Source organism: Rhineura floridana, chromosome 1 (assembly GCF_030035675.1).
Source record: "Rhineura floridana isolate rRhiFlo1 chromosome 1, rRhiFlo1.hap2, whole genome shotgun sequence".
Lineage (NCBI taxonomy): Eukaryota > Metazoa > Chordata > Lepidosauria > Squamata > Rhineuridae > Rhineura > Rhineura floridana.
This window is the reverse complement of record NC_084480.1, coordinates 63,386,582-63,400,353: the sequence shown is the minus strand read 5'-3', so window position 1 is coordinate 63,400,353 and position 13,772 is coordinate 63,386,582. Positions and strand designations below refer to the sequence as shown.

Below are 13,772 nucleotides of genomic sequence, written 5' to 3'. Positions count from 1 at the left end.
GAGTGCAGGACACGGAATAATGGGCTCAAGTTGCAGGAAGCCAGATTTCGACTGGACATCAGGAAGAACTTCCTAACTTAGAGCCATACGACAATGGAACCAATGACCTAGAGAGTAGTGGGCTCTCCGACACTGGAGGCATTCAAGAGACAGCTGGACAGCCATCTGTCGAGAATGCTTTGATTTGGATTCCTGCATTGCGCAGGGGGTTGGACTTGATGGCCTTATAGGCCCCTTCCAACTCTACTATTCTATGAAATACAAGGAGCTGACTTTTTAAAAGTTATTCAGTAATTCCATAGCAGAGCTAGGATTTAAACTTGGTCCAAATCCCATAAATTACCTACTAGGTCACAAAAAACAGTTTGCATTAGGCAATGACCAGCTAAAAGGTCGCCCTCCTCTGGACCAATTTCAGGTCTACATAAGCACTCATTCTGTATCACAGTAAGGAAATTTAACTGTCCTGAATAGCTATTCCACATTTTAAAATACTGCTTTCTGACTACCAAGTAACAATGTAGAGTAGGTGTGGAGAACATTTGGCCCTCCGGATGTTGCTGAACTACAACTCCCATCATCCTTGGTCATTGGCTATGCTTGCTGCGTCTGATGTAGAGGTATTAAAAGCCATGTTCAAATATTCCAATCTTCATGCAACGAGGAAAGAGCAAGAATGGGCTCTAATTGCACGGGGAGCTCAACTGTGTAATGCAGACTTTCTGCTGCAAGAGCTTCACCCTCCAAGGTGTGGACAGTTCTGGTCGCCTCATCTCAAAAAGAATATTCTAGAGTTGGAAAAGGTTCAGAAGAGGGCAACCAGAATGATCAAGGGGATGGAGCGACTCCCTTACGAGGAAAGGTTGCAGTATTTGGGGCTTTTTAGTTTAGAGAAAAGGCGGGTCAGAGGAGACATGATAGAAGTGTATAAAATTATGCATGGCATTGAGAAAGTGGATAGAGAAAAGTTCTTCTCCCTCTCTCATAATACTAGAACTCGTGGACATTCAAAGAAGCGGAATGTTGGAAGATTCAGGACAGACAAAAGGAAGTACTTCTTTACTCAGCGCATAGTTAAACTATGGAATTTGCTCCCACAAGATGCAGTAATGGCCACCAGCTTGGATGGCTTTAAAAGAAGATTAGACAAATGGAGGACAGGGCTATCAATGGCTACTAGCCGTGATGGCTGTGCTCTGCCACCCTAGTCAGAGGCAGCATGCTTCTGAAAACCAGTTGCCGGAAGCCTCAGGAGGGGAGAGTGTTCTTGCACTCGGGTCCTGCTTGCGGGCTTCCCCCAGGCACCTGGTTGGCCACTGTGAGAACAGGATGCTGGACTAGATGGGCCACTGGCCTGATCCAGCAGGCTCTTCTTATGTTCTTATGAGGGTGGCAGAACCAAGATGGAGACACAGGACCAGAAAGCATGGCTCTCCCCTCATGCAATTCTAAATGCATGGGGCCTTGAATACTGAAGTGTACATAAATGTAAACATTATGAAGTTAGCAAACTATAGATGCTTTGCAGTTACTCAGCACTGGTTCATTATGTTATATATTTTAAAAAGTGATTCATAAGAATTTTTCACTTACAGGAAACTATTTTAAGGCCCTGTAATTATTTTACTGGACAGAACATCAATCATGTCCAGGCGTGCTTATATATTACAGTACAGTATATTGAATTATAGTAAATATACCTATTACATATTCCTGCCCTTTTTTGCGGGGAGAGCAAATCATTTAATTGAACTGACATGTTTATAAAATGGCATTAAGCTTTGCAATGGTACAATTAAAATGAGCTGTTATTCAATCTGTCTCTCACCCTTTGGGACAAAATTTCTATATACCTAATCTTAGGAGTTCAACTCAAAGACTTTCTGCAGAAGAATCTTCTATTTTTGTTTTACCTTTGGTTCCTCTTTCGATGTTAGCTGTGTTGTTGACCTGTCAATCTGAGCAGGGGCTACTTTTCCAGTACCTGGTTGCTTAGCTTCCGTTACAGAAGGTTTGCTTGGGCTTTTTGCCTACACACAAAAAAAATCATGAATGCCTTTGCACATCTTTGTGTTGTAAAGAATTATATCTCCTATCTAACAAGTAAAATAAATTACCCCTCCAGGATCTTTTTGCTTCTCTTCTGATGGATGTTTAGTCTTTGAATCATCTGGCTGTGTGTATAGAGAGCAATATAAAGTATTAATTGAACTTTTCTTATAGCTTTTTAAATGTAGAACAAACTGGTTTGCACAATGAATACAGTAATAATCAACATTATTTTCACTTTCACTGAGCAGAACAAACTGAACATTGTCCCAAAATAAAGAAGTTATATTTGCATCACATGGTCATGATTTTCAACCAACACAACTGCATTAAAAGTAGAGGTGCTCGGTGAGGTAAACACCAGTTTGAATGTTAAATTCTGAATCCATCCATGATGGGCACAGTCCCTCCAAGCAAGCCTGCTACAGAGTTTATGTTGGCTTGCTCCCCATCTCTTCTCTGTCTGATAAGCTTTCTCCAAGGATGAAAATAAAGACTCTTCGGAATCATAGGATGAGCTATCTACATCTCATGATTTCTAGGTAGGGATAAGTGCAAGTCTCTTCATGATTGTAATTGATGCTGTGCAACTCATTCTGTGCCCAGTAACCATGGGGTGTATATTCTAACCCATCATTCCTAGGCGGGGAAAAAGAGGTTATTTGCCTCATTTGCTGCTTGGGCTCCACTGGGCTCTCTTTTGCTGAGCTCCCTTCCCCTGCCAGGATTAGCAACAGAAGGAAGGGCTCACAGACCCTTTAGGGTTTCACAAGCACTCTTTACCCATAAAACTCCTCAAAGTTTTGGGATGTTCAAAGGGCATGCTAATCCAATCCTGACAGGTTTACAAGGAAAGCATGGTGGTGTTTAGCCATCCCTAGTTAAAAGATCAATTATATGTATACATATTTATATATATTACACACACACAGTGCAACAGCATACATTTGTACAGGTAAGGATCCTTTAAAAAAGCACCGTGCTAATGCAATTCATTGGAATACTGTTTACAAACTGTTTTTTCTTTATACTAGCTTAAGCACATAACTGAAGTTATTTATTCCACTCGATTTATATCCTGTCCTTTCCTAAGAGCTCACTTTTTTACATATTACTCTCATGTACAAATGTATAGTACTGGAGTGTAAGCCCCACCGATTTCAGTGCAACTTAATTTCAGGCTGCGTTGCCTTGACACTATGGGGAAAGGGGGCAGAGAGAGTCAACTGTGCAAGCAAGTGCAATTAGAAAGGCACCATTTTCTTTTTAAAAGTTATTGTAAATTAGAAAATGGATAGACTAAATGTTACAAGCATTCCTTTGGAGGTAATCTAAAAGAATGAAAATAACTGTTTAACTTTAAATTAAATCTTATGGAGACTATGAAGCCCAGTATGAACACAGTAGATATATTTAATTTGCATTTGGAATAAAAATGATAAGAGCTGCAAAAGGTAGAGATCTGCTAACACAAACCTTAAGACATTTGCAGTGCACTCATATGTATGTCTGCTCAGAATAAGGTGCACTAATTTCAATGGGACTTACTCCCATGTAACTGTGCTTAGGATCATGCTCCAACCCTTTACCTGGGAGTAAGCCCTGATGAATACAGCTGTAACGTATTTCTAATATACATGCAGAGATGAGCTACTAATCAGTTCCCAATGAAGTCAACAGGCTGGTTCACATTTAACCATGGTTTAGCACTACACAGCCAAGCTTCAGCTTCCCCATAGGATTAGTGTTCTCCTCCTTCCTCTCCTTCCATGTGACCAGGATCTTGGTTTAAAACAACTAGTGGTTCATTGAACAAGCAAGCTTCATAACCCATGTAAATGCTTATAAGATATTAGTTCAGGGAACAGCAATTCAAAACATAATTGTATGTGTTACCTTGGTTAACTGTGATGTTTTTTCAGGTTCTGCTTTGGATTTTGGGGCTGCCTGCAATAGGAACAATGTCAAAGGATAAAGGTAATTACTACATTTTTAAAAAGTTAATCAAGATTTCTTAAAATGAAAAAGTATTTACAAGCAGTTACAGCATGACCAGAATTGGATGAAATGCCCCTACCTCCTCAGGAACATTCTAACAACTTCCCCTTCAAAGAAAATGGGTTTTCATTGGCAGCAGCAGAACAAAGTTCTGCAAGCTGTTGCTGATAGGGGGCGGTAGTCTTTTCAACTGGTACTAAGACTATAGTTAAAGAGCCCCAAAACTACAATTCCCATTTGGCTTTTGCAAGCCTTCTTCTAAGAGATTCTTGAATCTTAAGTCTGGCATGGCATATAGATTGCTTATAGACTGTGAAGACAGCAGAATGAAGGGAAGCAAAGCACTACAATGAACAATCATGAGTATCATACAAGGAATTATAAAACAGAAGTGTTGGAATGGTGATGTGGGGAGCAGCAATTCAAATAGAAGGAATTCCCAGTCAGAACACAACATTTATAGCAAGTTAGACCTCGAGAGCAGCTTTACATCATTTAACTACCAAGCACTTTGTTCAGCTCTCATGGAATATAAGCAACGTAATGTTAAATTGTTCACTTCAACTCAAGTGTTACATGTTTTGCCCTAGATTAACCCCTAGATCAACCAACCCCTAGATCAACCAATCAACTCTAAAAAATAGACTAACAGCGTTTCTCTGATGCACACACCCACATGGGCACAAATTTCAGAAGTATGTAACACTTCCATCAAAAACACTGAGCCAGAGCAGGAAAGACTAAATTCCTCATTTGTCTTGTAGTCCAAAGAAGCCTGGTATAGCTGTATTCATAGAGCTGTCCAATACAGTTCTCCCAATACATAGATATTAACTGTCATATCTTTAGCTGGTAGCTTGAATATTGAAATGTTGCAAAAACAAGGATAGAAATAAAATTACATTTGGTGGTTTATTTCCATGGTGTACTACAGAAAAGATTTGTAAAAGCTTTAGAAAAGATGGCAGCGTGATAATATGCTACTAAAGACAGACGTAAACTGGAGTTTATTAGTTCAAGACTAAGGAATGAGCACATGCTGCTGTGTGGTTGCTGTTATTTTCAAACACAGACAAACAAAAACCAACTTCTGTATCACCTGCTTCTTGTTTCTTTTCCTTTTGTGGGATTCCAATCCATTGGACTTTTTCTGGCTTGAAGAAGCCTAGTATTGAGAGTACAAACTCAGGATGCTTACAGAAATTGTGCAAGGAATGACAAGGAAATTTGTTTTTTAAAATAGGGGAGGCAATGTTAGAGCATAAAGCACAAAAAATGCCTTTTAAAAGGCTTTCTAAAAGAAATGTTTTATTTTACTAACAGCTGAAATTTAAAACCAGACTACATTTTCAGTAATAAGAGCTTCCATTCTAAGCTAACACGTACTCATCCCTTGTTTCCAACACAGGCGTACATTACAGGAATTAGCAGGCGCATGTCTGAATAGCCATATATTATTTGTAATCGGTAAAACGTTCCCCTTTGGGAAGGGTCATAGCTCAGTGATAGGGCACATGCTTTGCATGCAAAAGGTCCCAGGTTCAACTCCTGTTATCTCCAGAAAGGACTGGGAAACACTTGCCTGAAACTCTGGAGAGCAGTGCCAGTCAATACAGAAAATACTGAGCTAGATCATAGAATAGTAGAGTTGGAAGGGGCCTATAAGGCCATCAGGTCCAACCCCCTGCTCAATGCAGGAATCCAAATCAAAGCATTCCTGATGGATGGCTGTCCAGCGGCCTCTTGAATGCCTCCAGTGTCGGAGAGCCCACTACCTCTCTAGGTAATTGATTCCATTGTAGTATGGCTCTAACAAGTAGGATGTTTTTCCTGATGTCCAGTCGAAATCTGGCTTCTTGCAACTTGAGCCCATTATTCCATGTCCTGCACTCTGGGACGATTCAGAAGAGATCCCAGCCCAGTGTGGTATAATGATTAGTGTCAGACTTGGACCTGGGAGACCAGGGTTCAAATCACCACTTGGGCATGAAGCTCACTGGGTGATCTTGGGCGAGTCACTGACTCTCAACCCAACCTACCTCACAGGGTTGTTATGAGGATAAAATTGGGAAAGGAAAGCCATGTTTGTATGCTTCCTTGAGGTCCTTGGAGGAAAGGTGGAATATATATGTAATAAATAAATGAATGCATGTTTGAAACAACACCGGCCCTGACCTTGTAAGAAAATCACAGATTGGGATCCAAGCTAAAAGAGCATGCTGTAAATGTAGATGGTTGCTGCAGATCAAAAGAGAATGCAGAATCAAGAATTAAACAAAAATGGACCTCCGGGGGGAAAGGTGGGATATAAATGTAATAATAAATTAATAAATATATTCTAACACACACATTTTTATATGCAGGTTTGACTAATGTACACATTTTCCCAAGCAATTCCTCCTAATATAATGCATTTTGTGTTATTTTCACTAATATATTAATATTTATGCACACCTTCCCCAACACATGTATTTTTGACCATTGTTTGGCTTGAGAACTGCATTGCAAAATGTGGATAAATGTGAATTTTGAAGGATTACTGTGTTTCGGTTCTCAAATTGTTTTGGAAAGTAGGAATTTGATAGATCCAGCTTTTAACGTGAACCGAATCAAATTTCTCCTCCACCCCTAATTGTAGGAGTTGAACAATGAAATGTTTCTTGATAGATTATCCTTCTGCAGGATTTGCAGCCTTTTGGCCCGTTCCCATTATCATTCTCTTTTCCATCAAGTTGAGTTGCCTCTTTGTGACCTCAATTGCAGAAATGGCCTTCACTTCACAGAGGGGAGTGATGGGGAAATCAGCCTTCTACAACAGCCAAAAGCACCTTTTCTTTACTTCCAGATGCAATGTGGGCATTGTTCCAAAATGAGGAATCCATTCAAAGGGGACAAGAGAAATCTATTAGAAGCATAGGAAGCTACCTTAAACTGAGTCAGACTGTTAGTCCATCAAGCTCAGCGTTGCCCACACTGACCGGCAGCGGCCGTCCATGGCTTCAGGCAGAAGTCTCTCCCAGCTCTACCTGGGCATGCCAGGGACTGAACCTGGGATCTTCTGCAGATCTACCACTGAGCTACGGCCCTTTGACTAAAGCTCACAATCCTTGACCATTGGCCATGCTGGCTCGGGCTGATGGGAATCCAATAATGTCTGGAAAGCCACAGGTTTCCCACTCCTGGTTTGGAGCTTTAAAACCCATCACTTTGGACTGGGCGTAGAAGACTACTGGTAGCCAGTGGATCTGAAAATGCACTGGATTGAAAGAGTGAGTTCCTAACCCCTTGTTAGATTAATGGAAAGAGGGTGAACGCACAGCAGAATTGCTGGGTCGGAGGATGCTGAACCTTTCCTCCCTCCACTGATTATTATTTGCAACTTATTAAGCACTGGCATGTGTTCAAATGTCTAGTCCAAGTTAAAAACCTTACAGCCCTATTTCAGACTATTTGCTTTATCTGTTATAGTTCTCCTGCAGACTATATAAGAAGCACAAATAACCTATTCTTTTTCCAAACTTTGTATTTTGTAAGTAATGCTGAGTATGAGGTTGTCTTAATATAAAAATGGGTTGAGTAGGAACATAGGAGGAGGATAGGACTGGAGACAAAGGTCTGGGTCAGCGGTACTTGCAGTTTGATGATAGAAAAGTGCACATTTTAGCAAAAATCTTCTCACAATTATTTATGCTACCTTCTCTGAACCAAGAGGATAAGAATCAGAAATAGATATGAACATATAAATATTGTGGCTGGGATCCAGAGAGCTCTCTTAGGCATATCTAGGGACTTGAGCATTCTCTGTGGAATTAATTACTTGTTCCTTTCTAAAGGAGACCACTATGCCACATCAGAAAGTGTCCTTAGTTTTAAACATAGTTTTGTGGCATGGAAAGCTGCTGTGTGAGAAACACATTCAGAGTCCTCTTTGGCACACAGAACTAATTACATGCTTGCTTGGATTCTGGCTTGTGTAAATAAATAAATAAATATAATAATACTTATATCCACCTATGGACGAGACAGGCTAAAATGCAGATGGTGCTACAAATATCCAGCTTGGTAACTTCACTGGGGTCTTTCTTTGAGAAACAGTAAACAGCAGCTTCCTGTATGTTTTTTTTCATGCCATTTATGCATTTGCAATACCTATTTCCACTTTAAGACCCACTTCTGGGTTAGGAAGAAAAGCAGTTACTAGAACAGATAGCAGCAGGGAAGCAATAGAATTAATGCTCTCTTCCTGCAATCAAGGAAACTAGAGCAGTTAAGGAGAAATATTTTCAACCACTTCTTCCCCAACAAACATGCTATCCTCCTAGTCTTAAGTCTTGCTCTTTACTAAGGCAACTCTCCAGCAGGTAGATCAAGGCAAACTTGAGCTATTAACAGAGCCTGAGGCAAAGAGCACCCCCCCTTTTTTTGTTTCCCCATGTTTTGGAGTTACATGAGATGGAGATCTTGGAAGAAAGCAGATGTCCCTCACTCCAAAATACAACAGCACCCTAGGCAGAATGCACAGTACTTTTGCTTCCCATGTAGTTTCAAAGATGGCCGATTAATTAAAACTTGTAGAAAGGACTATTAACAGGCCCTTTGAAGGCCTGACTCAGCAGCCTCGATATTCCTCAGTGATTTCACTTCTTTCTACGTTAAGCAACTTCTACAAAACACTGGTATCACATATATACAATGCATACAATGCATACATATTTACCGAAGAGGAAGATTAACCCTCCAAGACAAGGGCAGAACATTTCTTATCTTAATTGTCTGCAAAACAGGTTTTGCATTTATAGGTCTGGCTTTTGGTGCCCTCTCTAACAAGGCAGGAAGTATACCAAGCCAATCTAGTTGTCATTTGACTCTATAAATAGGATGACTACTTTGTCTATTTATACAATCACTTGAGTGCCAACCACATGAAGATGTATACAAATAACTCGCATAAGAGCAGCTCTCTCAGATACTGGCTTATAATTAGGTTCAGAAAGCCCAAACACATTTACAAGTCATGACGACTCTGCCTTAACAGAAACATAATTCATGACTGTCTAGTGAGCAGGTTAACAGCAGCTACGTAGTCTAGACCAGGGGTAGGGAAGCTTTTTCAACCAGAGTGACACATTCCCTTGTGAGGAACCTTCTATGGGCCACATGCCAGTGGTGGGTGAGGCCAGAGACAAAAAGCGGGCAGACCAATTAATGTGATTCTTACCTTGGTATAGTAGGCTACATTCTGGCTACACAAAAGTCAGAGGCTTCTACACACATCTCTCCATCTAGGCAAGTAAAGCTGCTATTACAGCTCAAATCATATTCCAGCCATGCAAAAGCACGGGAGGAGGGCACGGAGCAGCGCTGGGGGTGAGTGTAGCCTGGAGAATGTCTTGAGGGCCAGATGGAGAGACCTGCAGGACGTGGGCCTGAGGTCCCCATCTCCACCCCCGGTCTAGACAATGTATCAGTCAATATTTCTCAGCTATATATGTATAGATCTATTTCATGGAGTTCATAATTTTAAACATCTACTGAAGTAATTGGAAATGTTGAAAACTGTGACAAGTTAGCAAGTTTCACACATTTTAACAAGATTTTATTTTATTGCTAATTGCTCTGTGTACTGATAAGAGTAATGATTCAAAATGCAAAAGCAGTATTTGAGCCTGGTTAAATTCTGTAATAATCAGGCCAATAATACATAGGCAAGAGCCAGTGTGGTGTAGTGGTTAAGGTGTTGGACTACAACCTGGGAGACCAGGGTTCGAATCCCCACACAGCCATGAAGCTCACTGGGTGGTCTTGGGCCAGCCACTGCCTCTCAGCCTCAGAGGAAGGTGGTAAACCCCCTATGAATACCGCTTACCATGAACACCCTATTCTTAGCATCGCCATAAGTCAGGATCGACTTGAAGGCAGTCCATTTCATTTTCAACACATAGGCAGAATGACAGGACAGTAAGACGGCACTGTTTTTACGTAGTTAACATTCCATATATTTGGTGAAGTCAAAATATGAGAAATTTAGGAAACAAAGATTCTGTGGATGAGGAGGTCAAACAAAACATGCAATTTTACATTTACTAGCTGTTAGTGACCTAACTGGGAAAGTTTCTGCCCACGCACGCACACACACTTAAACAGTGAGAATTTCAATTGCCTCCTAATCCTCTCGCTAAATGAGGAATGCTATCTATGGTGTTGCATACATGACTGAACTCTATCAGTTGTAAAGGAATTAAGGTTGTCCATCAGTTACACACAGACATCTATATGAGCAAATCCAGTTATATAATTTCATCTGACACATAATAAGGTTAGCATAACTTATATTTTACAATTTTTAATGGACATTATAACCCATTACAATACCACCAGTTATACTGTATCAGTAGTAATTGGTTGAATATGTGATGCAATTTCCTCATGTGATCACGACAGAACTGTTCTCCCAGACAACAAAATAGTTCTTAAGCACCATTAATATTTACTGTAATATTTGGTCACGAAAAACCATCGTGACAGGGGTTAACCCTCATAGCACACCAGTAGTGTTAAACTCTTTGTCAAAACAGGTAATCTAAGTACCAGACTAATGCAATAAACTGGAATTGTGTGAACACAGAGACCTTTTGATTGAAAATTTGAAGCTTAAATATAAATATAACCCTTTTGTAGTAACCTTTTCCTAGCAACTGGGGAGAAGAGAAAGACTGCCAGACCTCTACACTTCTATTATCTTCTAGACTTCAACCAGAGTGTATTTGGTTTTAGAAATTCTTACCCCCACTGCTCAGGTCACTCAGCAACTTGCACTCACTCAGAGACAGAAAAGGTCACACAGCTATTTCTTATAATACCAACCACTGTAAAATAAACTTAGAATCAGACTGATAAGCAAGTAGACTTTTACTCATCATTTATTTCAGAAATCATACCTTTGCTTCAGAAGGCTTCATAGTGGGTGTCTTTGAGGGAACTGGAGAAGATGACTGAGCCTACATTAATGTGCAAAAACATATGTATAAGTTAGTTGTCCACCATAAGTGTTAACAATTTTTTTAAAATTATATAAATTCCACCCCAACACAGCAAAATGCAAATTTGTATCCCAAACTTAACTGCGCCCCACTGAACTTTATGTTAAATGATTGATGTGAATGCAAATCTTTTATCTGGCTCCACAAATTATACCCAGCATATTATTTATTTATTTATTATTTTATTTTATTTACATCCTGCCCTTCCTCCCAGCAGGAGCCCAGAGCAGCAAACAAAAGCACTGAAAACACTGAAAACATCACAAATACAGATTTGAAAATATATTAAAACAAAACATCTTTAAAACATCCTTTTAAAAAAGCTTTCGAGTAATTAAAAAAAAAAAAGGTTTAAAAACATATTTAAAAGCAATTCCAACACAGATGCTGACTAGGTTAAGGTCTTGTTGAGTTAAAAATGAAACATTAGTTAAAATAAAATTGATTTCTGGCAGTGGGGGAAAATTATTCAACTTCGCACTCCACCCGGGGTGAACGAGAGGTGAGTAAGGCTGTGGACGGCTCGTGGTTGGGTTTGGACCTAACAGTCTCAAAAGGCTTGTTGAAAGAGGAAGGTCTTCAATAGGCACTGAAAAGATAACAGAGATGGCGCCTGTCTAATATTTAAAGGCAGGGAATTCCACAGGGTAGGTGCTACCACAGTAAAGGTCCACGTCCTATGTTGTGCAGAAAGGACCTCCTGATAAGATGGTATCTGCAGGAGGCCCTCACCTGCAGAGCACAGTGACTGACTGGGTATATAAGGGGTAAGACGGTCCTTCAGGTATCCTGGTCCCAAGCCATACAGGGCTTTGTACACCAAAACTAGAACCTTGAACCTGGTCCGGTAGCAAATGGGCAGCCAGTGCAATTCTTTCAGCAGCGGGGTGACATGCTGGCAATACACTGCCTCAGTGAGCAGTGTTGCCGCTGCATTTTGCACCAGCTGCAGCTTCTGGACCAACCTCAAGGGTAGCCCCACATAGAGTACATTACAGTAATCCAGGCTGGAGCTTACTAGACAACAGTCTGGCTATCCCGGTCCAGAAATGTCCGCAGCTATCTTACCAGCCGAAGCTGGTAAAAGGCACTCCTTGCTACTGGGGTTACCTGGGCCTCTACCAGTGAAGATGGATCCAGGAGCACCCCCAGACTACAGACCTACTCTTTCAGAGGGTATACAACCCCATCCAAAGCAGGCAACTGACCAATTATCTGAACTCGGCAACCACCAACCCACAGCGCCTCTGTCTTGCTAGGATTCAGATTCAGATCACTGACCCTTATCCAGCACACCACCGAGTCCAGGCAGCGGTCCAAGGCTTGCACAGCTTCTCTTGATCCAGATGTTGCAGAGAAATAAAGCTAGGTATCTTCAACGTACTGCTGACACCTCATCCCAAATCTCTTGATGACCGCTCCCAAGGGCTTCATATAGATGTTAAACAGCATGGGGGACAAGATGGTACCCTGAGGCACCCTACAGCACAACTGACAGGGGGCTGAAACACAACCACCCAATGCTATTCTCTGAAAATAGCATTGGAGATAGGATTGAAACCACTGTACAACAGTGCCTCCAATACCCATCTTATCAAGTTGGCCCAGAAGGATACCATGGTCAATGGTATCAAAAGCCACTGAGAGATCAAGTAAGGATAACAGGGTTGCATTCCCCCTGTCCTTCTCCCGATAAAGGGCATCCATTAAGGCGACCAAGGCCGATTCAGTCCCATAACCTGGCCTGAACCCAGACTGGAGTGGGTCAAGATAATCTGTTTCATCCAAGAGTACCTGCAATTGCTGTACCACAACCCTCTCAATCACCTTCCCTAAGAATGGGGTATTTGCGACCGGTTGGTAATTGTCGCAAACCAATGGGTCCAGGGTGGGCTTTTTCAGGAGTGGTCAGATCACCACCTCTAGGACTAGCATATGAGGAATGGGGAGTTGTATTTAAATACATAAATAACCAAAAAAATCCATTGAATCATTACAAGATTAAACAAGATATAGTATATTCATTCATAAATAGCAGGAATGACCTAAAGTCAGAAGGTCAGGGGGGTTGCTATAAACAAACTGATGTCTGAATAGTCAGCAAGAATAACTTGGGAGTGCTTATATCTCATACTAGCTGCGTTTGGTTTCCTCTTGGAATGAAAAGTACGTTATAAATATCCAATGGCATGAAATGAAAGATTTGGTCAAGGGTGGATTATGTTTTGATCCAATGTCTCTTAACAGGGACAAACTATCATTGCTAGAGACTTCAGAAAAATGAAAGGACAAAGAACAACTGCTTACAAAACTAATGTTAAATTATTAAGCCTCCCTCCCCCCCTTTCTTCAATATGAAGTTTAATGATGTACCAAAACTGAAGATGTACTTGTGGTTATAATTCTGAATAGTCACTATGCTGTTAAAATTATGTATTTACTAGGGGCTGCTGCCCTTGCTCGCTTCGCTCGCCAACCCAACCTACAGCCCCCAAAGCTCCCCCTACCCCCCATGGGTCATCAAAGCCAGACTTCCACTCACCCGCTGAGTCCCAGACCGCTTGCCAACCCCCCACACCCAAACACATACATCCCAGGCACCCCCAAACACACAAAGATGCGGGCTCTCTCCTTTTGCCACCACCCATCCACTCCTCCTTGCTGCCACCCTCCCCCTCGCTACCG

General features: G+C 41.2%; 1 protein-coding gene across 11 annotated transcripts in view; it reads right to left on the bottom strand.

Annotated features, from left to right (window-relative positions):
* The window catches only part of CAST (calpastatin), a 95,720-nt gene that overhangs the window by 47,050 nt on the left and 34,898 nt on the right, over nucleotides 1–13,772 (bottom strand). For 8 of the 11 annotated variants that reach the window (XM_061622836.1, XM_061622854.1, XM_061622802.1 and 5 more), the window contains 5 exons: nucleotides 10,986–11,045; nucleotides 5,147–5,212; nucleotides 3,946–3,996; nucleotides 2,118–2,174; nucleotides 1,914–2,030 (listed from right to left, as the gene is read on the bottom strand). In XM_061622836.1, coding sequence (XP_061478820.1) covers nucleotides 1,914–2,030; nucleotides 2,118–2,174; nucleotides 3,946–3,996; nucleotides 5,147–5,212; nucleotides 10,986–11,045 — 351 coding nt within the window. The remainder of the gene's footprint in view (nucleotides 1–1,913; nucleotides 2,031–2,117; nucleotides 2,175–3,945; nucleotides 3,997–5,146; nucleotides 5,213–10,985; nucleotides 11,046–13,772) is intronic. The other 3 variants (XM_061622873.1, XM_061622845.1, XM_061622892.1) reach the window with 1 other exon arrangement.